The 27,515-nt window shown below is 45.3% G+C and overlaps 1 protein-coding gene across 1 annotated transcript in view; it reads left to right on the forward strand.

The window, feature by feature from the left end:
• The window catches only part of LOC123749923 (uncharacterized), a 40,023-nt gene extending 14,130 nt beyond the window's left edge, over positions 1-25,893 (forward strand). Inside the window, 2 exon segments of the mRNA XM_069337193.1 lie at positions 23,744-24,410; positions 24,412-25,893. Of these exon segments, the coding sequence (XP_069193294.1) occupies positions 23,745-24,410; positions 24,412-24,621 (876 nt within the window). The 5' untranslated portion in view covers position 23,744 and the 3' untranslated portion in view covers positions 24,622-25,893.
• Positions 25,894-27,515: the final 1,622 nt, after the last annotated feature.

Below are 27,515 nucleotides of genomic sequence, written 5' to 3' on the forward strand. Positions count from 1 at the left end.
TGATAAAGCTACCCATTTCATTATGTATGAGGTCAATTTTTTTTATTTGAGTTAAAATTAGCGTAGATATATGACCGAACCTAACCAACCCTACCTAACCTAACCTAACCTATCTTTATAGGCTATGTTAGGTTAGGTAGCCGAAAAAGTTAGGTTAGGTTAGGTTAGGTAGGTTAGGTAGTCGAAAAACAATTAATTCATGAAAACTTGGCTTATTAGGCAAATCGGGCCTTGCATAGTAGGCAGAGAAGTGCGTTCTGGCTACTAGGTACGATATATATATATATATATATATATATATATATATATATATATATATATATATATATATATATATATATATATATATATATATATATATATATATATGTATATATATATATATATATATAAATGGTGGCAGCCCAATATTCGACCAACGTTAGCATTGGTCGGGTCTGCCCAGCCGACTAATGATTACCTTACCTTGCGATGATTTCGGGGCTTAGCATCCCCTCGGCCCGGTCCCCGACCAGGCCTCTTGGTTGCTGGACTGGTCAACCAGGCTGTTGGATGCGGCTGCGAGCAGCCTGACGTATGAGTCACAGCCTGGTTGATCGGGTATCTTTTGGAGGTGTTTATCAAGTTCTCTCTTGAACACTGTGAGGGGTCAGCCAGTTATGTCCCTTATGTGTAGTGGAAGCGTGTTGAACAGTCTCGGGCCTCTGATGTTGATAGTTCTCTCTTGAACACTGTGAGGGGTCGGTCCAGTTATGTCCCTTATGTGTAGTGGAAGCGTGTTGAACAGTCTCGGGCCTCTGATGTTGATAGTTCTCTCTTGAACACTGTGAGGGGTCGGCCAGTTATGTCCCTTATGTGTAGTGGAAGCGTGTTGAACAGTCTCGGGCCTCTGATGTTGATAGTTCTCTCTTGAACACTGTGAGGGGTCGGCCAGTTATGTCCCTTATGTGTAGTGGAAGCGTGTTGAACAGTATCGGGCCTCTGATGTTGATAGTTCTCTCTTGATCACTGTGAAGGGTCGGCCAGTTATGTCCCTTATGTGTAGTGGAAGCGTGTTGAACAGTCTCGGGCCTCTGATGTTGATAGTTCTCTCTTGAACACTGTGAGGGGTCGGTCAGTTATGTCCCTTATGTGTAGTGGAAGCGTGTAGAACAGTCTCGGGCCTCTGATGTTGATAGTCTCTCTTGAACACTGAGGGGTCGGTCAGTTATGTCCCTTATGTGTAGTGGAAGCGTGTTGAACAGTCTCGGGCCTCTGATGTTGATAGAGTTCTCTCTCAGAGTACCTGTTGCACCTCGGGTCTTCAACGGGGGTATTCTGCACATCCTGCCATGCCTCCTGGTCTCATGTGGTGTTATTTCTGTGTGCAGGTTTGGGACCAGCCCCTCTACTATTTTCCACGTGTAGAATTATTATCTATCTCTCCCGCCTGCGATCAAGAGAATACAGATTTAGGCTCTTTAGTCGGTCCCAGTAGTTTAGATGTTTTACTGAGTGGATTCTAGCAGTAAAGGATCTCTGCACGCTCTCCAGGTCAGCGATTTCTCCAGCTTTGAAATGGGCTGTCATTGTGCAACAGTACTCCACTCTAGAGAGCACTAGCGTCTTGAAGAGTATCATCATCGGTATAGCATCTCTAGTGTGAAAAGTTCTTGTTATCCAATCTGTCATTTTTCTTGCAGTTGTGACGGCTACTTTATTGTGTTCATTAAAGGTAAGGTCTTCCGACATGAGTACACCCAGATCCTTTACATTGCTTTTTCGTTAATTTTGAATATATTGGAAGGTTATAAACCTACATGTTACACCAGACTGCGCTCGTAGATATACAGCGCAGCTAGATCATCTATATCATCCCCATACAGCTATGGGGACCATTGAAGCGTTTCACAATGTTACTCCGCACACTACCACCATGCTCCTATGATAGTGAAATCTGGCGACCATGACACCGTAGACTGTTAGCATGTCTGAAAGGAAATAGAGCTATAATTGTATATGTTTATATATATATAACCTCTCAAGGTTCTTGATAAGCGTTGCGGCGGGGGATTGTGAACTTTGACCCTCAATTGCAGAAAGGTCAGGGGTGTGGAACCCTCGCCCCCCCACCCCCTCCTACTCGTGTGTTATTAGAGTAGGAGCGTGGAGGTGGATGGGGGAGGAACTCTGACCAATATAGCTCAACCCTAAGCTGGTAATACCATTTATACACACACAACACTGGCAGACAGAAGAGTTAGAGGGGACATGATCACCACATACAAGATTTTCAGAGGAATTGATAGGGTAGATAAAGATAGGCTATTTAACACAAGTGGTACACACACAAGGGGGACACAGGTGGAAATTGAGTGCCCAAATGAGCCATAGAGACGTTAGAAAGAATTTTTTTAGTGTCAGACTAGTAGACAAATGGAATGTAATAGGCAGTGATGTGATGGAGGCTGACTCCATACACAGTTTCAAGTGTAGATATGATAGAGCCCAAAAGGCTCAGGAACCTGTACATCAGTTGATTGACAGTTGAGAGGCGGGACCAAAGAGCCAGAGCTCAATCCCCGCATGCACAACTAGGTAAGTATAAACACACACACACACACACATTAGGAAGCATTAGGAATGCATTAGGAAGCAATGTGGTGGAGGCTGACTCCATACACAGTTTCAAGTGTAGATATGATAGAGCCCAATAGGCTCAGGAACCTGTACACCTGTTGATTGACGGTTGAGAGGCGGGACCAAAGAGCCCGAGCTCAACCCCCGCATGCACAACTAGGTGAGTACACACACACACACACACACACACACACACACACACACACACACACACACACACACACACACACACACACACACACACACACACACACGCACATACACACACACACACACACACACACACACACACACACACACACACACACACACACACACACACACACACACACACCCCTCACACACACACACACACACACACACACACACACACACACACACACACACACACACACACACATGAAGCAGCCAGTAGCAGCTCTCTAACGCCCCAGGTGCCTATTTACTGCTGGGTGAACAGAAGCATCATGAGAAGGAAAGTAGCCATCAGAGCGGACAGATATCACCACTCGGGTCAGCACTGATCACATGCAGATGAAGTTGTGATCTACTTGACGTATTGATTATCAAGCAGCGTCCAGTTATGTCTGCTGGCGAGGTTGGTGCTGGTGTACTGGGCGTGGCTGGTAGGGGTTCGAACCCCGGGTGTAGCTGGGAGTCACTGGGTGTGGCTAGGAGTCCCTGGGTGTGGCTGGGAGCTAGGGGTAGCTGGGTGCTGAGCATGGCTGGGCGCTGAGCATGGCTGAGTACTCGACTACTGGCTCCGGGAAGGCGACTTGTCACGTCTGGAGCTTCGTGGCGGAGTAGGATACACATTTACGATATTTGCTGGTCCTGGGGGTGTGGGTTACTCCCTCTGGGCCATGTAGGACTGTGTCTCCTTGCCAAGATGATAATTGATAATTATATTAATTATTGATAATTTTATTTAGGGGAAAATAATTCATTCATATACAATGAGTTACAAACATAATGTTGGATTTCTAGATAGAGCTAATATAGCAGTAGTCATCTATCAGTCTCAGGAGACTGTGGAGTTGAGCTCCGGTTGTCGGTCTGGAGTGGCCTCTCCAGGGCGCAAAGTCAGGGTAGATAGATACGGGGGAGAAGCTGTTACCCATGCAGCAGGTCTCTCCTCTCCATTGGAATGGCAAACGCTAGTATATACTCTGCCTAAAGCCACTAATACACACAGCGTTTTGGGTAAGATATTAAATAAGTATTTTATCCTAAACAATTTCTTCCTCCGGGATAATGAAGATGCCTTCCAGATGATCAAATCCACAAGGGCCGTGATGAGGATTCGAACCTACGTCCGAGAGGATCCTACAAAAATTGTAATCTCACTAATCCTTATAGTCATTAATAATAGCTAATAGTCATTAACTCAATCATTAACTGGTGATTGTACTCGTGATAAACTGTACTTCCTTATAAAGACACCTGAAGGTTGCCAAGCTACTAGATTATTCTCATAGTTACGTTAGACAGGTTAGTTGGGGCGTGTGAATGGGATCGAAGTGTCGAGTAAGACCTGGACGATGTTGCTCTGATCATCACAGAGGTCTCACTCTCGCATGTATTCTGTTTTTATCACTTTTTTTGTAGCTATTGTCAAAATAGAAGGTTAGATTGCTCTGTCTGTCTCTCTCTCTCTCTCTCTCTCTCTCTCTCTCTCTCTCTCTCTCTCTCTCTCTCTCTCTCTCTCTCTCTCTCTCTCTCTCTCTCTCTCTCTCTCTCTCTCGCTCTCTCTCTTTTTTCTCTCTCTCTCTCTCTCTCTCTCTCTCTCTCTCTCTCTCTCTCTCTCTCTCTCTCTCTCTCTCTCTCTGTGTCTCCCCCCTCCTCTCTCTCTCTCTCTCTCTCTCTCTCTCTCTCTCTCTCTCTCTCTCTCTCTCTCTCTCTCTCTCTCTCTCTCTCTCTCTCTCTCTCTCTCTCTCAGTAATATAAGTGTCAGACAACACATTGTAAACACTGGATAACTCAGCCGCCAACCACCAGAGCGGCGCCACTGTCCAGACGTTAGCACAAGAGGCCACGTAAGCACGCTGAGTGGCGCCTCTTGCTATATAATCTTTGTCACCAAGTCAGCTGACGTGATGTAAACACTCTGATGTCATTATTACTACAATGTCAGTATACTCAACATATTTTAGACTTCAGTATACTATTCAGGTTCTCATTTGAGTTATAATCTGGAATTTTGAGTGACAGAATTGAGAGTAATGATTGATTGGATTTCAATAAATCGAATCTGAGATCGAGTTAGATATTGTTTTAAGTGTATTAAAGAATATAAGTTAGATCTGATTACGTGTTTCTTCATGATAAAGTAGGGAAAACTTTTATCAGTTCAAGGCATTTTGTTGGGCATTGATGAACTACTTTTCATTATTTGAAACCACTTCCTCACTCGAGTGCAATCACTCGAACACTCACGCACAATCACTCGCACACTCGGGAGTTCCCCCTCGCACACTCGAGAGCAAACACACACACACTCAACAGTCCATCAACTCTGCAAATAGGTTTCACACACAGCTCATTGTCATTTCATTTTGCGCATTTCAGATTTCAGCTGTCGCCTTAATGCGCCCCTCCATTACCTCCCGCACAGCTGTGTGTGTGTGTGTGTGTGTGTGTGTGTGTGTGTGTGTGTGTGTGTGTGTGTGTGTGTGTGTGTGTGTGTGTGTGTGGTGTGTGTGTGTGTGTGTGTGGTGTGTGTGTGTGTGTGTGTGTGTGTGTATGTGTGTGTGTGTGTGTGTGTGTGTGTGTGTGTGTGTGTGTGTGTGTGTGTGTGTGTGTGTGTGTGTGTGTGTGTGTGTGTGTGTGTATGTGTGTGTGTGTACTCACCTAATTGTGCTTGCGGGGGTTGAGCTTTGGCTCTTTGGTCCTTTGTGTATATGTGTGTGTGTGTGTGTGTGTGTGTGTGTGTGTGTGTGTACTCACCTAGTTGTGCTTGCGGGGGTCGAGCTCTGGCTCTTTGGTCCCGCCTCTCAACCGTCAATCAACTGATCTACAGATTCCTGAGCCTACTGGGCTCTGTCATATATACACTTGAAACTGTGTATGGAGTGTGTGTGTGTGTGTGTGTGTGTGTGTGTGTGTGTGTGTGTGTGTGTGTGTGTGTGTGTGTGTGTGTGTGTGTGTGTGTGTGTGAGACTCCTCCCCTTCCTTCCCCAAATAGGGGACACATTCAAAGAGGGAAGGAAGGTAATTGGACAAGGCAAGAAGGGAAGGTAAAGGGCAGGGGGTGTAGGCAGGATAGGGAAGACAGGTGGAAGGGGACGAGAGTGGCCTCATACCTCATACCTCATATCCAGGTCCTGGTATACTCTCCTGGGCCGGATACCGCTTTAGAACACTATACGGGCCATGTCTGGTTGATGTTTCTATCGACGGGCGGTCAGTCATCTGTTGGTCTGTAGCCAAGGTCACCTCTGTCAGACTCTCTGACCCAGCCCATGGCGCGCGCACACACACGCGCGCACACACACACACACACACACACACACACACACACACACACACACACACACACACACACACACACACACACACACACACACACACACATACACACACACACACACACACACACACACACACACACACACACACACACACACACACACACACACACACACACACACACACACACACACACACACACACACACACACACACACACACACACACACACACACACACACAAAGAAAATGTTCAGAGGGATGCCACTAGACTAGTCCCGGAGCTAAGAGGCATGAGTTACGAGGATAGGCTGCGAGAGATGCACCTTACGACACTGGAAGACAGAAGAGTAAGGGGAGACATGATCACTACCTACAAAATCCTCAGGGGAATTGACAGGGTAGACAAGCATAAACTATTCAACACTGGTGGGACGCGAACAAGGGGACACAGATGGAAACTGAGTACCCACATGAGCCACAGGGACGTTAGAAAGAACTTTTTCAGTGTCAGAGTAGTTAACAGATGGAATGCATTAGGCAGTGATGTGGTGGAGGCTGACTCCATACACAGTTTCAAGTGTAGATATGATAGAGCCCGAATAGGCTCAGGAACCTGTACACCACTTGATTGACAGTTGAGAGGCGGGACCAAAGGTGAATACAACTAGGTGAGTAGATTACTCCAGCACGGAACACAATCGCTCTTTAGCATGGTGGCGGACGCTATCTATTGTGCTCTTGTACACGATAACACAATGACCTTGAGTGTGGGATAGCGAGTTATCACAAGCGTTCAGCAGGGGGGGAGGGGGGGATTGGCCCTGGACACGTTTGGCGCCGCACCAATCATTAATCTGACAGCTTGGCGCCAGGGAGAGAAACCTGTGTTGATTGGTGCTGCCTCTTCACCCTCCCTAGGAGCCGGTCGGCCGAGCGGACAGCACACTGGACTTGTGATCCTGTGGTCATGGGTTCAATCCCAGGCGCCGGCGAGAAACAATGGGCAAAGTTTCTTTCACCCTATGCCCCTGTTACCTAGCAGTAAAATAGGTACCTGGGTGTTAGTTAGCTGTCACGGGCTGCTTCCTGGGGGTGGAGGCCTGGTCAAAGACCGGGCCGCGGGGACACTATAGCCCCGAAATCATCTCAAGATAACCTCAAGATAACCTCCTCCTCCTCCCTTCTTCCTCTCACCCTCATGTTAAGATGACATTGTAAACATAGAATCCTAGGACCTCTCTTGCTAATCCTAGGACCTCTCTTGCTAATCCTAGGACCTCTGCTAATCCTAGAACGTCTCCTGCTAATTCTAGGACCTCTCTTGCTAATTCTAGGACCTCTCCTGCTAAACCTAGGACCTCTCCTGCTAATCCTAGGAACTCTCTTGCTAATCCTAGGACCTCTGCTATTCCTAGGACGTCTTCTGCTAATCCTAGGACCTCTCCTGATAATCCTAGGACCTCTCCTGCTAATCCTGGAACCTCTTCTACTAATCCTAGGACCTCTGCTAATCCTAGGACCTCTCCTGATAATCCTAGGACCTCTCCTGATAATCCTAGGACCTCTGCTAATCCTAGGACCTCTGCTAATCCTAGGACCTCTGCTAATCCTAGGACCTCTCTTGCTAATCCTAGGACCTCTCTTGCTAATCCTAGGACCTCTCCTACTAATCCTAGGAACTCTCCTACTAATCCTAGGAACTCTGCTAATCCTAGGACCTATCCTGCTAATCCTAGGACCTCTCCTGCTAATCCTGGGAACTCTCCTGCTAATCCTTGGACCTCTCTTGCTAATGCTAGGACCTCTCCTGCTGATTCCCCGTATGAATTTCAGTGTAAAATCCGCCTAGATGTGAATCTCATTAACTTATATTTTCTGGGATTGTTCCCTGGAGTTAGCTCCCAGCTGTGAGTGTATGGCCCTGTGAGTATGTGTTCCTGTGAGTATGTGTTCCTGTGAGTATGTGAATATGTTCCTGTTAGAGTATATTCCTGTGAGTTTACCGTTCCTCAACAGCAAGGGGCAAGACTACCATTAACAACGGTAAGCCTAGCAACAACAACAGCAACGGAGCAACAGATGCAGGCTATTGATTCCTCGAGAGGGGAGGGGTGAAGGGGGGAGGGGGGGAGGGGTGAGGGGTGAGGGGAGAGAGTGAGGGGTGGAGAGTGAGAGGAGATAGTGAGAGGTGTAACACTATTTTATTATGCTCCCACACTGGCGTAAGAGCCCATCTGTCACGCTATCACAAGTCTTATCACTATCTCACTCTTATCACACTCACACACCCACTAATACTCAAACAAAATTACAGTAAACAATTATTGATTTTATGTTTGTTTATGTTAATTGATGTGGCTGAAATGTCTTTAGTAAATCATAAACAAAAGTGTTTTTTTGTTTAAGGCCAAAATGGCGGCCATCTGTGTTCCGGCGTCGCTTTTGTCGTTATCTACTCGATATCTGTATTGCCCAATGAGAGGACGAGGATGTAAACTGGTATATGATTGGCCGAGCTGAGGGTACAACTAATACCAAGCTTATAAAGCTCCTTCTACCGATCTCAATTTCAATCTCAGTCGAGATCTCTCATTTGAGGAGCTATGCCTTCGACTTGAACTCTTCATCCCAGTCAGGCGAGGAAATATGTAATGATGCCTGATCCAGCGGTGCCCGGGGTCTAATGCGTTTCTCTTTCTCATTTTCTATCCGCTTTCTCCTCTCTTTCTCTCTCATTTTCCCTCCCTCCCATTCTTCCGAGATTAACCGATTACTTGCCTCCAATCGAATCTAAACCTCCAATCGAGTCAAGATTAACCGAGTACTTGTCTATAACATCCAACACACAGACACACATTCTAATAATAAGCTAAATTTATATATAAAAAAACGATTTTAAACACATATTGCGTTAACAAATAAGGAATAAGTGTCTGGAATCAGCTGTCGGTTGGATGAAGCTGACTTTAGGACATGTTGCTTCCTCAAGTTCCAGGAATCTGTCTATCTATAGTTTGTACTGAGATCTGGTCTAAGTTTTGAGCAAAGGTATTGTCAACTGATTCGCTGGCTGATGCCTGGGAATAGAATAGCATTCCAGGGGGGCCAGATTCACGAAGCAGTTACACAAGCACTTACGAACCTGGGGGCCAGATTCACGAAGCAGTTACACAAGCACTTACGAACCTGGGGCCAGAATCACGAAGCAGTTACGCAAGCACTTACGAACCTGTCCATCTTTTCTCAATCTTTGGCGGCTTTGTTTACAATTTTAAACAGTTAATGAGCTCCGAAGCACCAGGAGGCTGTTTATAACAATAACAACAGTTGATTGACAAGTTTTCAATGCTTGTAAACTGTTAAATAAATGTAACCAAAGCCGTCAAAGACTGAGGAAAGAATCCTCGGCTTGTAGGACCTTCAGGATTAAACACAGAGTCGCAGAGCCCTACACCTGAACCCGGGACCCTCAAACCTGACCGCAGTACCCCACACCTGACCCCAGCAACCCCTACACCTGACCCCAAGACCCCATCTGACCCCGGAACCCCCACCTGTGGAGCGGACAAAGCTACGTTACCTGTTGATTATTGATTCCTCGTCCCTCTGTGCCTTGCTGTTCCGTCCAACTTAGTTTCCCCTTCCCATAACGACTTCCTTTCCCTTCCTTCCCAGTCTCTCTCCCCCCTCACTTTCTCTCCCCTTGTTTGCTTCCTAATCGGTCCCAACACTATTCCCGGCCTTCCTGTCTCTTTGTCTCTCCATATTCTCCCTCATCTCTCTTCCGTCACCCTCTCCCGTCTCTTCCGTCTCTCTCCCCTTCACCCTCCCGTCGTCTAGAATGTATCAGTGATACGTAGCCTTGAACCTTATATGCTTAGCTTTCACTGTTCGGGTTCTGTCTGCAACTGTGGCTGCAACTGTGTCTTGCAACTGCCACATTGATCCTACCACACTGGTCCAACCACACTGGCCCAGCCACACTGGCCCAGCCACACTGGCCCAGCCACACTGGCCCAGCCACACACGGATCAATATGCTTGTGGAACAATAGCCAGTCAGAGGAGTATTGTCAATAAACGCTCCCTTTACTAGGCTTTGATGAAGCGTATATCAAGAGAGAGAGAGAGAGAGAGAGAGAGAGAGAGAGAGAGAGAGAGAGAGAGAGAGAGAGAGAGAGAGAGAGAGAGAGAGAGAGAGGGAGAGAGAGAGAGGTGGGGGGAGGTCTTTTTCAATGTGTTTATCTGATATCTATTTGACTGACTGTCTGTCTGTCTATCTGACTGTGTGTATGTCTGTCTGTCTCTATATCTGTCTGTATCTCTATATCTAGGCACGATAGATATACAATGCTTTGTTATTGTTACACACACACACACACACACACACGCGCACGCGCACATACACACACACACACACACACACACACACACACACACACACACACACACACACACACACACACACACACACACACACACACACACACACACACACACACACACACACACACACACACACACACACACAGTGAATATGTAACAGTGAAGGGTGAGACCTCAGATTGGCGTGAAGTCACCAGTGGAGTCCCACAGGGCTCTGTACTCGGTCCTATCCTGTTTCGATATATTTAAAAGCTCATTTCTCGAGGCAAATTTAGAATCAGATCAAAAGTATGGTAAATAATGTGATTCTTTCCTTCTCGCTTACTCGCTTATCCTCACAATATGATATTCATCATATTGATGAGTTTGATTTAACTTATTAATGAGACCTTGAGAATTGAGAATTAAAATTCTTCTTGTATCTCACTCAGTATCACATTAATTCTCTTAGGGATAAACTACGTAATTCACACTGATTATACACCACCTGAGGAAATTATTCATCACACCCAAGAACTTAATAATGAGAGTCTCTCCTCATAACACTCAATATGTCCTCATATCATCTCAGAATCTTCATGTAAACTCCTCATATCATCATATGAGAATATTGTCTCTATGAGTTCATCTGTCAGTGACCAAAAATCACACTCTATTGAATTATGAGGAAGCTTTTCCATACATTGCTGAACCTCACAGTTGCTGATCCTGACAATTATTGAACCTCACAGTAGCTGACTCTCACATTAACTATCTATCACAGAATATCCCGGTAACTGTACTTGACATTGACAGTGAAACGTGGGTGGAGATTCCCGTAGACTGTTTTGCATTGTCTAAGAATCTTATTAATAGTCATAACATATATGTGATATTGTTCTGACACACACATACACACACCTTTCTCTCTTTCTATTTCTCTCTCTCTCTCTCTCTCTCTCTCTCTCTCTCTCTCTCTCTCTCTCTCTCTCTCTCTCTCTCTCTCTCTCTCTCTCTCTCTTTCTCTCTCTCTCTTCTCTCTCCCTATCTCATGATGCCGCCTGACCTTATCCCAGTTATACCATACAAACTCTGGCGTCACTTATGTACATGTGTGGCGCCACATGTGGACACACATGACTCGATCAGAGACTAAGAGGATCCACAAGAACTGAACTCAAGAACCATCACTCAGAGTCCCTCATCATGCATTGACTTCAGTTCCGAAAAGGACCGTCTTTATAAACAATTATAATTGGCAAAATTATGTAGAAAATGGATTTTTCTGTGGATTTTTTTTAGCATGTTTGATAATATTCTTCGTTACAGGATGTTTTCTGCTGGTCTGATCTGCTTGTCTGAGCTGTTGGTTTGATCTGCTTGTCTGAGCTGTTGGTTTGATCTGCTTGTCTGATTTGCTTGTCTGATCTGCTTGTCTGAACTAATGGTCTGCTTTGCATGTTCACTTGCTGTGTATATTGTTTTTAATGCTATGAAATGAAACAGAGAGGTATTCCCGTGTGTGTGTGTGTGTGTGTGTGTGTGTGTGTGTGTGTGTGTGTGTGTGTGTGTGTGTGTGTGTGTGTGTGTGTGTGTGTGTGTTTAAATCATTGTCCTTCGAGTCGAATAATGAGAAGAACACGACAGTGTGTTCATAGAAGATCAATAAGGTGTTCATCCTTCCTTCTAGGGTGCCACGACCTCCCTCACCCTTCCTTCTAGGGTGCCACGACCTCCCTCACACCCTTCCTTCTACGGTGCCACTATCTCCCTCACCCTTCCTTCTAGGGTGCCACGACCTCCCTCACACCCTTCCTTCTAGGGTGCCACGACCTTCCTATCACCCTTCCTTCTTGGGTGCCAAGACCTCCCTCACACCCTTCTAGGGTGCCACGACCTCCCTCACACCCTTCTAGGGTGCCACGACCTCCCTCTCACCCTTCCTTCTAGGGTGCCACGATCTCCCTCACCCTTCCTTCTAGGGTGCCACGACCTCCCTGTCACCCTTCCTTCTAGGGTGCCACGACCACCCTCACCCTTCCTTCTAGGGTGCCACGACCTCTCTATCACCCTTCCTTCTAGGGTGCCACGATCTCCCTCACCCTTCCTTCTAGGGTGCCACGACCTCCCTGTCACCCTTCCTTCTAGGGTGCCACGACCTCCTTCACACCCTTCCTTCTAGGGTGCCACGATCTCCCTCACCCTTCCTTCTAGGGTGCCACGACCTCCCTCACACCCTTCCTTTAGGGTGCAACGACCTCCCTCACATCCTTCTAGGGTGCCACGATCTCCCTCACCCTTCCTACTAGGGTGCCACGACCTCCCTATCACCCTTCCTTCTAGGGTGTCACGACCTCCCTATCATCCTTCCTTCTAGGGTGCCACGACCTCCCTCACACCCTTCTAGGGTGCCACGACCTCCCTCACACCCTTCTAGGGTGCCACGACCTCCCTCACACCCTTCTAGGGTGCCACGACCTCCCTCACACCCTTCTAGGGTGCCACGACCTCCCTCACACCCTTCTAGGGTGCCACGACCTCCCTCACACCCTTCCTTCTAGGGTGCCACGACCTCCCTCACACCCTTCTAGGGTGCCACCTAGAGCACTAATGACTGAGGCTGAGTGTGGGATCGACAGTGCCATGGTGACCGTGGGCCCTTCTTGTCTACCTTCTCCATCCCTACCTTTTAATTTCCTCCCTTTCTGCTCCCTCTCTACCCTCTACTTTCCTCCCTCCCTTCTACTCCACTCCCTGCCTCACCCGACACACAGACACACACACACAAAGATGGAATTCATTAACAGACAGATGGATCGTTCCATCTGCATTCAACAGATGGAATGCATTAGGCAGTGATGTGGTGGAGGCTGACTCCATACACAGTTTCAAGTGTAGATATGATAGAGCCCAGTAGGCTCAGGAACCTGTACACCTGTTGATTGACGGTTGAGAGAGGCGGGACCAATGAGCCAGAGCTTAACCCCCGCAAGCACAATTAGGTAAGTACACACACACACACACACACACACACACACACACACACACACACACACACACACACACACATACATTTTACCTTTCTTAAACTGCATGTTTTATGTTTTTCCTTTGAGCTTTGCTTTGGCTTTGCAGCATTCGTGAGTGCCTGCCAGGTCGCTTATATACCACTAAAACACGAAGCAACAGTTGCCATTAACCAGTAGTCAATAAACATGTCATGTAATCCCCAATAGCCATGCTTTTGCTTAAACAGTGTCTCCTCCAATAGATTGCTTCTTACAAATGATTGAGAACATTATTATTTGATGTATGCCACCGGCCACTAAATGTCGCGTCAATTTTTGCAGAGTAGAGTGTGTTAACTAGCGCCGAGGTGCTGAAGGTCTTGTGAGACGGGAGTGTGAGTAGCACCGGCTTGGAGCCCCTCCTCTCCTTGGCTTGTTCCTCCACCGGCTTCCCTCTGCCTCCTTGTGCCTCTTGTGGTAACTTATTTGTAGTTTGTAGCCGACAGGTAACTGCAGGTAAATATTGCTAGCTGTCCTAACAAGGTTCCAGGTCCCAGTACTGGCTGCTCATGGCTACTGGATTGTCCTGGGGGATGAGAGTGGCTTTGGCCAGGTCTGGAACTGTCCTGGAAAACTCTATGTCTCATTTACCTGTCTTTCTCATTTTCCTTTCCCTAGCAATCAACGTAACGCCAACTGCCTGACTCTAATTGAAGTATTTTCTTTCTCAAAATTAAAATCATACTACTTAATATATATTTGTAACCCTTTTCTGGGACATTCTTTTTAATCTTTTGTTAAATTCGTATTTAACAACGTATGTCTATAATCACAAAAGCCATTTATCTCAACAAAAAAGTGAGCATTTTTCAAAGCCACATCTCTACAAGTCTTCAAGAACCAGGACTCATCAAATAAGTGACCACGAACGAAGCCATTGCATCTTTTCTCAGTCATGGTGTATTGAAAACGATTTATGAACTCCGAAGCTCTGCGATGAACAACCTTCATTGCTATGAACAACCAGCTACTATAAGAACAACGTTGATTTGTGAAGTTCCCAAGCTCGCATGTACAGGTATGCGTACATGATGTACGTGTACGTACAGGTATGCGTACATCCGTGCGTACTGATGACATGTGCGTAAGTGGGCACAAATGCTTCATGAATCTTGGCCCAGCTTCTTGAAGCTTGTCTTGCTCTAGAACGCCCATCTTGTGGATAATAACACCGTCCTCTTCATATGCAAAATATATCTTCACAACAACAGGTTATTTTCTCTTGTGTATCATATAGATAAACCTTCTTTCTTATATTTATCAAAATACTTTTATGGTAGTTTTTGTTATTTTATTTTTGAGGCTGTGGTTTGTGGTGGTGAGGACCTGTCTGTCTATGACAAGGACAAGTGTCATAGGGTGGGTGGGGTTGACCCCCCTATGCCCCACCTGAAGTAGGAGTGTCTCCTATTGCGACATCCAACGACTCCTATGAAGTCTGAAATGTGGGTATGATTGTTCGTAGAGTGTTTATAACAGATTTCTCAGCTGTTATCGACTGTGAATCAATGTCATTTACCCAGCCAAAGGTCAACCAAAGGTAAACGTTTTTACATTCTCAGTAAATGAAAATAAACTCTCTTATCAGACGAGCAAAAAGCATTCACTGTTATGTGTATATTTATACTTTCTTTATCATTCTATTTTTCTCATTCACTTTTATCTTCTCTCTGCTTACCATTGATGGGGCTACATAGTCTCTTCGGCTTGGCGCCTTCTTTTGATGATTCCGTACTTCCTTCTCCATACCTTACTCTTCCTCCTACTCCTTCCTTCTTTTGCTCCTTCTCCGGTTCCATCTCTCCCTCCTCTTCCTCCTACCCCTTCCTTCTTTTGCTCCTTCTCCTGTTCCATCTCTCCCTCCTCTTCCTCCTACTCCTTCCTTCTTTTGCTCCTTCTCCCGTTCCATCTCTCCCTCCTCCTGCTGCTGGCCAGGGTCGGGGATTACACGAGACTTGCTGGGAAAGCCGACTGGAGTTACGTGGAGGCATGTTTGTCCCTGGCTGGGAGCTGGGCTATGGGGCAGGTCCGCCTTATATGTTTCTCCCCCATCGTGCTCAGCCTCCTCACTGGACTCTTTATTACTTTTCAAAGAGGTTTTTCTTTGTCTCTGAAAGTTTAAATTAGTTTTCTCTTTGTTATTGAAGATTTCAAGTTGTTTTTTCTTTGTTTCTGGTTTCAAGTAGGTTTATCTTTCTTTTTGACGGTTTTAAATAGATTTAGCTTTCTCTCTGACGGTTTTAAATAGATTAGCTTTCTTTCTGACGGTTTTAAATAGATTTATCTTTCTTTCTGACGGTTTTAAATAGATTTATCTTTCTTTCTGACGGTTTTAAATAGATTTAGCTTTCTTTCTAACGGTTTTAAATAGATTTACCTTTCTTTCTGACGGTTTTAAATAGATTTATCTTTCTCTCTGAAGGTTTCAAATAGATTTATCTTTCTTTCTGAAGGTTTTAAATAGATTTAGCTTTCTCTCTGAAGGTTTCAAATAGATTTATCTTTCTTTCTGAAGGTTTTAAATAGATTTAGCTTTCTCTCTGAAGGTTTCAAATAGATTTATCTTTCTTTCTGACGGTTTCAAGTCGTTTCTTGATAATCTCTTGCTAATTTGATATTTTCGTGATTTGTTGGTTTCCTGATCTGTTACCTGACTGGTTTTCTAGTTTTCAAAGTTGTTTTGTTCTGTTCCTCAGAGAAAGTTTGCTGGAGCGTCTCAAGGTTTCTTCTTGTCTTGCAACACTGTCGACAACCTACACTGCAAGCACCCAAGTGCTCAAACTGCGACAGTGCAGACAGCAACACTTGCTACATTGATAACAGCAACACTTGAAACTCTGTCTGCAGCACAGCTTTCAACAGTCGTCAGCGCAGTCATTGACTTAGGAAAACAATGGTTGTTTCTTCATCGCTCCCATCTAGATAGATAGATAGATAGATAGATAGATAGATAGATAGATAGATAGATAGATAGATAGATAGATAGATAGATAGATAGATAGATAGAAAGATTGATTACAGCCTGCCAGACGGCGTGTCTCACTCAGACGTGTCTCCCAGACAGACGTCTGTCTCTCAACCAACCATTGCCAGTTACCTTACTGGAGCCTGTCAGCCATACGCACTTCAACTCGTAGAGAAGCTGTCAGTCCGTCCATGGCCTGGTCGTCTACCTCAGGGCTTCTCAACTGGCAGCCCAACGGGTGTTGTTATCTTCCCAGTGAGCAGGTGGTTGGTTAGATCTACCATCTGCATTTGGTCTGTCACCGTGCAGTTGGCCTGTCGGTCTTATAGCGTGAGGGAGGACGATAAAGAGCGATGACTATCAGCTTTAGTAGTAGGCATTCATCAGTCTCAGGAGACTATGGTGTGGCGCTCAGGTTGTCGGTCTGGAGTGGCCTCTCCAGGGCGTGAAACCAGGGTAGGTTGATACGGAGAAGCTGTTACCCATGCAGCAGGTCCCCCCCTCTTCACATGCTATAAAGTAATATAGAAGGTGTCCATCAGTCTCAGGAGACTATGGAGTTGTGCTCTGGTTGTCGGTCTGGAGTGGCCTCTCCAGCGCGCAAAGCCAGGGTAGGTTGATACGGAGGAAAAGCTGTTACCCAAGCATCAGGTCCCCCCTCTCCACGGCGCCGAAGCTTTCCAATGGAAAGACAAACGCCATACGATTGGTTCCAGCGCCGTGGCAGAAACTGTCAGAACGAGGTTGAAGGCAACACCGAACTTTAACCCGTTACTAATCTACACTAAAGAAGCCACCGCGTTGAGGCATTCCAGGGGCTCTCTACACCTGAGGAAGTGGAGATCTATGCTCGCCCTCTACGAGTTATCAAGGTCCTCTCCCATGGCCCCAGGTGGCTCTCGTTAAGGACACACCTTCACAACACATCGGCTGCTGCTTTGATGTCACCTCGCTATCGGAATTGCGTTGTTCTGATTGATCCACTTGACCTAATTAAGATGGCTATTGGTAGCGGCATGTAAGATTCCCGTCTCTCTGGAGGTAAATGTAATCCCATTTGGGCGGGAAACGCGCCATAAACATTGACGTGGGAGGTAGTTCTGCCCCACATTAATACCGTCAAGCACTGCGATTAAATGAAAGGGATGCGTTTGGGTGGATATAAACTTGAGCTGCTTCGTGTGGTGCAACTGATCTGCATTTTCCTTTATTCTTATGTTTCTATTATGAGATTAGTTGGCTCTTTAAACTCATGTCATCTGGATAGAGTATATTTTTAAATAATCTTACAGCCACGTATATAAATATTTATAGTTATGACTTCTTGTAGGAAATGTTTATCTGGAAATACAGATATTCTCGTACCTCAAGTCTCATGCAGGTCGGCGTTCAATCCCCGACCGTCCAAGTGGTTGGGCACCATTCCTTCCCCCCGTACCATCTCACATCCTTATCCTGACCCCTTCCAAGTGCTATATAGTCGCAATGGCTTGGCGCTTTCCCCATGATAATTCCCTCCCTCGTACCCCAAGTCGGAATGTTTCCACTCGACCCTCATTTCTCCCCATCTCTGATCATATGTTGTTGTTTTAGATACAGCTGCTCGGAACGCGAGTTCCAAGCAGCACGGGCAATGGTGACCCCGTAGTGGACTCCTTCATGACCATTTCTATACCGATAAAACACAGTTTATATAACAAAAATTATGGTTTGTCGTCACATGATAATTCTTCCTTTGTGTTCTCCCGGTAATGTATAATTTAATCAGCATGTCTAGTGGAAGTATCTCCGCGGGTTCTTGGAAAACTCTACGGTATCTGAGCTTCACATTTGAATATCGTCATCAGCTGGGGCTTATGACATCGTGTTTTCAATACTAAACAGATTGTTTTGTCGCACTTTTTGCTTTTCCTCCACTTCGTTACCTTCTCATGTTTTCTGAAGTCTGGCAGACATACATTCAAGATACATTAAGACGTGTAAACTCTCACAAAAACTCTTGAAAAGGTACTAAGGTACCGACCGGGAGCCGGTCGGCCGAGCGGACAGCACGCTGGGCTTGTGATCCTGTGGTCCTGGGTTCGATCCCAGGCGCCGGCGAGAAACAATGGGCAGAGTTTCTTTCACCCTATGCCCCTGTTACCTAGCAGTAAATAGGTACCTGGGTGTTAGTCAGCTGTCACGGGCTGCTTCCTGGGGGTGGAGGCCTGGTCGAGGACCGGGCCGCGGGGACACTAAAAATCCCCGAAATCATCTCAAGATAACCTCAAGAAGGTATGTAGCAAAGATTAATGTCCGAATTAAGATGTTAAACTTTGTAGCCAGCTTATTGGAAGGGAATCTACCATGAGACAGGGATAGAAAAGTACTTGATCACAATGTACCAAATACTTGGGTGGAATTTGGAACCTCAAATGAGTCACATACTTGTGAGAAGGTTCCCATGTCTTGTACTAGTGGTCAGAGGCCACACAGGTAGAGAAGGCAATGTGTAGACATCATTAAATGTGTAATCCATCCTTATTATGATATGATCCAGCGTACTTGTAAATTTTTCCTGATATTTACCAGTACGCTGGTAAATCAGTATTAATCCTGATAATCTACATTAATCCTGATATGATTAATGTGGTAACTGGTCAAATTCCTAAACCTAGTTTCACAAATCTATCCTATAAGGATATGTATATGTATGTTATATAATCCTATAGGCATTTATCGTCGCATGATGGGCCTAAATCACAATCCAGGAGACCAATCTCATGAAATTGCATACGAGAAATAACGAATTCAGTTGCAACTTTACGCCACTGCAAGTGGTGAGAGCGCGGTTCTTGACGACCAAACAGCAACAAACTACCACAACACTACCAAGACAGTCGTGTATTCCTTGTACCACACTGTGTTTCTTCTTCCTCTCTCTCCTGTCACTTGTTACCTTTGTGCCTGGGAACTAAATTTGACTCCTGTCAGGTGTCGGCTGCTTCCATTCCGTCGCAGAGGTATTCGCTGCTCTCTGGAGCTCCAGGGAGGTAGTCGTTGCCCCTGAAAATATACCAATTGATTGAATGCCAAGAGGCGAGGCCCAGGAGCTAGTAGTTAACCCCCGGAAAAAAACACTATGAGGACGTGCCTGAAGGGGAGAACTCCGGCAATATATATATTGGAAACCAAACCGTTAAAAACTAACTCGAAGTGAAAACCAGAATTCCATAAACCTTTCCCAACCCACGGGGGAAAAAAATATATTGAAATAAAAGAGAAAGAAAAGACAGGAGAGTATTTCCGCGCCTGACTCGCGTCAACAAGAGAGTCCGGACCAAAGCTCGTCCTTTGTCAAGGTAAATTGGTTGTGTGAGCTGCAACAGCGGACCGGAACACACCCATGACATATTGACGTGTGTAGGCCAGAGTGCCAGAGTACTCTGGTACTCTGGCCCAATACCAGAGTACCACACAGTAGTCAGGCCTCCTGGGACCCCGTACTGCTGTCTTCGCTCCTGTGTCAATTGCAAACTCGAACCATGGTCGAAGGCGTTCAAAAACGACACACAACACCTTTGGTGTCAAAATATACATTTAGAACCCATGACTAATCGGATTCAAATTAGTCAAGGGACCAGATTCAGGCGCACTCAGTAGGGTCCTGTTTTCTGTGTTGCTTATGCCTGCATGGAGGAGAGGTCGCGTGTCTAAGTGGAGTTGGGCTCCAATACTTGGAGTGGACCTCCAATACTTGGAGTGGACCTCCACTCCAAGTAGTGGAGCCTGTGACAGCCAAGACCCAGGCTCCACTACTCCATAATCATTAAAAATACATTTGCTGTTTCATGCTATTGTAAGTTTCATTTTGATACGTTCATCGGAATGAAGCCTTCAGATCTTTCATAATATCATAAGAATAACTAAAGCCTACTGGGCCATGCGAGACAGCTCCTATTTGCTCTGAACCAAACTCATTTATATATTATGTCTAACCATATGTCTAATGGGATCCGGCCGGCCGAGCGGACAGCACGCTGGGCACGTGATCCTGTGGTCCCGGGTTCGATCCCGGACGCCGGCGAGAAACGATGGGCAGTTTCTTTCACCCTATGCCCCTGTTACCTAGCAGTAAATAGGTACCTGGGAGTCAGCTGTCACGGGCTGCTTCCTGAGGGGTGGAGGCCTGGTCGAGGACCGGGCCGCGGGGACAATAAAGCCCCGAAATCAACTCAAGATAACCTTCGCTTGAAACAACCCAATGATCCCATGTCTAAGATATTACCCGGTAATTTGGTCCATAAATCAATAAGCCTACCCTCAAACCTCCATTTATCGTAGTCTTTTCTAAATCTAAACTTAGATTTAGAAAATTAAATAAACTAAACTTTTCTAAACTCTAAACTAAATCTAAATTTTGTATCCATTGTTCTACATTGTGTTGTAATGATGATTTAATGCAGGTCGGCGTTCGATCTCCGACCGTCCACAAGTGGTTGGGCACCATTCCTTCCCCCCGTCCCATCCCAAATCCTTATCCTGACCTCTTCCCAGTGCTATATATTCGTAATGGCTTGGTGCTTTCCCCTGATAATTCCCTCCCCTCCCCAGTTGTGTAATTCATTCACATCCCTCTCTATATCGTTTATTCAGAACGTAAATTAAGTTCTGAATAAACTTAATCTCTTAAGAGATTTACTTAATTCTCTTAATAGTTCTTTATAAAGGAGTTTTCTAATTCCTGGGATAAACGTTTGTCTTCCTTCTCTGGACGCGATTAAGGGAATTTATGTCTCTTTTTATGAATTTTTTGGTCCTTTCTTTACTACAGAGACCACAACTGATCAAGAGAAAAGATGAATAACATTAGATACTTTATTACTAACCAATCTAGATAGGAATCCCAGTATTTTATTTGGGTTATTAAGAAAACTTATACATTCATTTCTTTGGCTTAAGTTCCTAAATATGACTCAAATGCCTTTTTCTTGTTTTTTGCATTCAGATTTGGCAATTTCAGCATTGTCCACATGATATCTGGTAAATATATTAGGATCTAGGGTCAGAACCCTACCTTGGTCAGCATTAAACTACGTTTGCCAAACTCTTCGTTCGTTTTGAAAGCCTCTACAATTGTTTGTAGCGATTTTGAATTTTGTTCCGCAGATCAAATCTTCCTTACACATCTATTCATGGAATTATGCAGCAGGTCTGTCAAACTTGTAAGCATAAGTTACTTCAATTTTAAGCCCTGATCAAGGGTGTTATTATTTAACTGAAATATATAATATTGTATCACCGTGGAGGAGGGGTGACCTGCTGCATGGGTAACAGCTTCTCTGTATCAACCTACCGTGGCTTTGCGCCCTGGAGAGGCCACTCCATACCGACAACCAGAGCGCAAGGTCTCAGGAGACCATAGTCTCCTGAGACTGATGGATGCCCACTACTTATCACCAGCAAAATATAATTATTTTTCTTTAAATTTACAAACATAATTTATATGCAATATGAAGAAATAGATCTTAGAATTAACTCCTGAGGTAACTGTAGCTTTTATATTTGATCGAAGATGTTATACACAAAGCCACACTTGTCTCAAGTAGTTTAGGAAAATGTGCTGTTAAGTTCAGAGACCAGATTCACGAAGCAGTTACGCAAGCACTTACAAACGTGTACATCTTTCCTCAATCTTTGACAGCTTTGGTTACATTTATTAAGCAGTTTACAAGCATGAAAACTTGCCAATCAACTTTTGTTATTGTTATAAACAGCCTCCTGATGCTTCGGAGCCCATTAACTGCTTATTAATTGTAAACAAAGCCGTCAAAGATTGAGAAAAGATGTACAGGTTCATAAATGCTTGCGTAACTACTTCGTGAATCTGGCCCCAGGGCTTTAGCGACTACGGAAATCTGATAAATTTTATGCAAACTTAACCTACTCTTTTCAGCAGTGGTATGCAGCCCTTCATTCAACCTATTAACTATCTATTACATTCTGTATATAATATAATTAATTTACTATGTGCTTTTACACAGTTTTATTAGAGCTTAACATTAACTTTTATTTAGCAAATTATCACATAAACATAGTTATATATTTTTCATAAAACTGTAGTGATTTCCAAAGTAATAAAAGATATAGATTTTTTTTCAGAGGATGAACTATTTTAAAACGTTCATATAATGGTATATAAAACACTTATGAAGGCAGTTTCCTCAGAAGGTTTCGCCCCTTACCATGGTCTTAATGGCTTGCAGTCACGCGTCTTTGAAACTGTCCTCATATATTGCTGATTTTTATCATAATAAACTGGAATTTTACCTGCTATATAAACCCTCTTTAAAGACGTCAATAATATATTTATTTAATGTATTTGTCTTTTGCACTTTCATAATATTGATTGTTTATATATATCTATATTATATAATAATAACTATGCTCGTTTATAATATGCAATATATCAATCTAGGCCTATCAACCTAGGCTTGTCAGGTTTACTCTAACCTGTCCTAAACATGTCCAAACCTAACCCAGCCTATCATAAATTAGTGAAATCCCACCAAGCCTAATCTAACATGAACTAACCCAGATAGACTCACACACAGGTGGACCCTCACACAAATAGACCCACAAACAGATAGACCCACACACAGATAGACCCACAAACATATAGGCCCACACACAGATAGACCCACACACAGATAGACCCACACACAGACCCACAAACAGATAGACCCACAACCAGATAGATCCACACACAGATAGACCCACACACAGATAGACCCACACACAGATAGACCCACTCACAGATAGACCCACAAACAGATAGACCCACACATAGATAGACCTACAAACAGATAGACCCACTCACAGATAGAACCACACACAGATAGACCCCACACACAGACCCACAACCAGGTAGACCCACAACCAGGTAGACCCACAACCAGGTAGACCCACAACCAGGTAGACCCACACACAGATAGACCCACACACAGATAGACCCACAAACAGATAGACCCACACACAGATAGACCCACAACCAGGTAGACCCACACACAGATAGACCCACAACCAGGTAGACCCACAACCAGGTAGACCCACACACAGATAGACCCACACAGATAGACACACAAACAGATAGACCCACAACCAGATAGCCCCACAAACAGGCAGACAGCCATACAACCCAACAACCAATGCAGATATTGACATAACCTTAACAATAATAGTGAGGATGATGTACTAAGAGAGTGTCCTCACTACAGGATGGTGAAGATGCAGGCGGTGCAGTCGGCCTTGGCCATCCGGCGCCAGAGATCGCGTCGAGAAGACCAGCGCCGGGCGAAGGAACGCCGGGAAAGCCGCGCCTCACTATCCACGCCACGACCCTCCGTCGTTAGCCTCGATGGCCGCGTGTACTTCAACGAGGAGCGGGAAAATAAGCGTCTGTTAGGGCAGGTCACTATGTTTCATGTGGGTTCGGTGTTTATAGTGATCGGCTTGATGCTCACTATCACTTCCCTGGTGCCTGGCTACGTCAGGAGCACCACACCCGAGCGCAGGAGTGATCTGCTCGGAACAGGTTGCTTTTTCGTGTTCCTTGGCGGCGTGTTGACAACAATTAGTCGTTTCGTATCCAATAACGAGGAGAAGGAGCTCAATAAGTACATCAAGGGACGACTTTCGCGCTCGAAGTCCGGCCACAGGCTTGTGCGCGACGCGGAGAGCGGGTTGCCTACTCCAACCCGCGAGCGACGCAACAAGCCGCAGCAGAATGGTTTCACGCCACATTCTCCCGCCAGAGCCGCCAAGATCGCCAGCAAGGCCGAGCCTAAGGAGGAGCCGGCGAGCACACCGTCGCCCTCGGAGGGCGAGGCGGCCTGCAGCTCGCCCGGTACGACGGATACAATCCCCACCTCGGCCTCCATGGAACCCTGTCCTCTCCCGCATTCTGGAGGAGGACGAGAACGACGGGGACACGGCCACGACTGAGCCCATGGACACGACGCCTGAGTCCTCGCTCACACCTACCTCGCCATTGGAGACGCAGGGACTCCTCGAACGCCACCACTCCACCCCCAGGAAGGGCTCCAAGAGCTCCTCCAAGAGCTCCACCAAGAGTTCCAGGCACTCTGGAGTCTAAAATGCATAAGGTCACTCAGCCTTCACTCGGCTGAGCTTCTAAAAAGCTTCACTCGCCCTAAACATAAGCTTTTAAGGGCTTTCTCATCCCTAAGAATATGTACATTACAATATATATATATATAGAATTTATATTCCCATTCAGACTATGTGGGATATTTAAGCAACCTTTCTGAAAGGTTTGTTTAAATGTCCTGAAAGATGTATATAGTTATTCATTTACGGTATGGAAGACCACAGCGACGGCCTGGAATATTTTGGGAAAACTCACAACTTGTTTTTCTGCAAGGTTCATATATATCTTCCTCCAGGAGGCCCTGGAGGTCAACCTTGGCCGAGGTCTTAACGAGACTTCTAATTGAAGTCTCGTTTAGGCCTCCAGGTTGGCCTATGTGAGTTATAATTAAAACTTTTTTGGAAGATTTATCTCCTGGGGGCATCTGTGCTCGGACAAGCGTCTCCTAGGGGCGTCTGTCCTCAGACAATTGCCTCCTGGAAGGTATTTGTCCTCGGACAATTGCCTCCTGGAAGATATTTGTCCTCGGACAACTGCCTCCTGGAAGATATTGGTCCTCGGACAATTGCCTCCTGGAAGATATTTGTCCTCGGACAATTGCCTCCTGGAAGATATTTGTCCTCGGACAATTGCCTCCTGGAAGATATTTGTCCTCGGACAATTGCCTCCTGGAAGATATTGCCTTGTCTGCGGACAAGTACCTCCTGGAAGATATTGCCTTGTCTGTGGACAAGTACCTCCTGGAAGATATTTGTCTTCGGACAAGTACCTCCTGGAAGATATTTGTCTTCGGACAAGTACCTCCTGGAAGATATTTGTCTGCGGACAAGTGCCTCCTGGAAGTTATTGTCTTCGGACAAGTACCTCCTGGAAGATATTGTCTTCGGACAAGTACCTCCTGGAAGATATTGTCTTCGGACAAGTTCCTCCTGGAAGATATTGTCTTCGGACAAGTACCTCCTGGAAGATATTGTCTTCGGACAAGTACCTCCTGGAAGATATTGTCTTCGGACAAGTACCTCCTGGAAGATATTGTCTTCGGACAAGTACCTCCTGGAAGATATTGTCTTCGGACAAGTACCTCCTGGAAGATATTTGTCTTCGAACAAGTACCTTCTGGAAGATATTTGTCTTCGGACAAGTACCTCCTGGAAGATATTTGTCTTCGGACAAGTACCTCCTGGAAGATATTTGTCTTCGAACAAGTACCTCCTGGAAGATATTGTCTTCGGACAAATACCTCCTGGAAGATATTTTTCTTCGGACAAGTACCTCCTGGAAGATATTTGTCTTCGGACAAATACCTCCTGGAAGATATTTGTCTTCGGACAAGTACCTCCTGGAAGATATTTGTCTTCGGACAAGTACCTCCTGGAAGATATTGTCTTCGGACAAGTACCTCCTGGAAGATATTGTCTTCGGACAAGTACCTCCTGGAAGATATTTGTCTTCGGACAAGTACCTCCTGGAAGATATTTGTCTTCGGACAAGTACCTCCTGGAAGATATTTGTCTTCGGACAAGTACCTCATGGAAGATATTTGTCTTCGGACAAGTACCTCCTGGAAGATATTTGTCTTCGGACAAGTACCTCCTGGAAGATATTTGTCTTCGGACAAGTACCTCCTGGAAGATATTTGTCTTCGGACAAGTACCTCCTGGAAGATATTTGTCTTCGGACAACTACCTCCTGGAATGTATTTATGCAAGAGCCTCCTGGAAGGTGCTTGCAAGTCTCACCTGTAGGAACATGTTTACGGGAATGTTTCTCGTAGAATATGAGCTTATTTGTTGTCTAGTGAGCAAGAAGCTTTCCCAAGCTTGATGGCCTCGTTAAGGCTGACAATACCTTCTGAAAAGTCTTATAATACACTTAAGCTTTGCAGTTACTTAAATGCCAAAGTTAAATATGACGTTGCTGTCGTGCAGTGACTTAACTTGTATTATTTTTTTGTGTTTATCTGCTTCTTGTTAAGTGTAAGTGGCAAATTATCTCAAAATATCCCCACTTTTAAGGGTGTGTGAGAGAGAGAGTGAGTGATGCTGGTGCCGGGGGCGACAGGCTCGGTCATGGAGCCTCTGATATTGCCCTCTCCAGGGGCGATAGACGACATTAACAGGAATTTGATGAAAAGAACGTGAGTAGCCCCTCACTATGCTCTAGTTGCCCTTGGGAGGTGGTGATCTTTGGGGGTTTTGTAGGGGCGTGACCCCTCTGTAGGGTCGCCCCCTACAGAGGGGGCGAGCATCTTCAGGTGGTGTCTAGGGGCGCCGCCCCTCACCACCACAACACAGGACCTCACTCGGCCCCCAGCTTGAATCAAGAAAGAGTCTGCGCACTCGCCTCTGTGTGTTGAACACTGTGCAGTATTCCATTTTTCTCTTATACAAATAATTGTTTATTTTTGTGTCCATTCTGTGCGATATTTTATATATATTTTTGATAATAATTTACCACATATATTCCGTTAGTCGTAAGATAAGGACCTGAGGATGGTTGTGTCGTGGACCTTAAGACTATGCTCTGTCATACTCGTCTGTCTTTACCAAGTAACGTCATACTTCAACCTTTCTTCCTTCCTATCAAGATGCCAACATCTTAATGTTTGTACACAAACAGCCCTTTGACCAGAGGACATTAATGCAGTATTAGAAGGTAAAATACGATAAAAAACAGCCATTTTGAGAAATCATATGACAAAACTTAAAATAACAACAATAATATCGCATTTAATTGTTATTTAATGAAGTGTTGGGTGGCATTTAGAGTTACTTCTCGTGCTCCTTCATCTCCCTCCTGCAGCATCACTCCTCCAGAGGAGTCTCTGTGTCTCCGTGCACCGGAAGGGGGTCTCAGCCCTCAGTCTTCACTGCTCCTTG

This window comes from Procambarus clarkii, chromosome 4 (assembly GCF_040958095.1).
Source record: "Procambarus clarkii isolate CNS0578487 chromosome 4, FALCON_Pclarkii_2.0, whole genome shotgun sequence".
NCBI classification, from domain to species: Eukaryota; Metazoa; Arthropoda; class Malacostraca; order Decapoda; family Cambaridae; genus Procambarus; species Procambarus clarkii.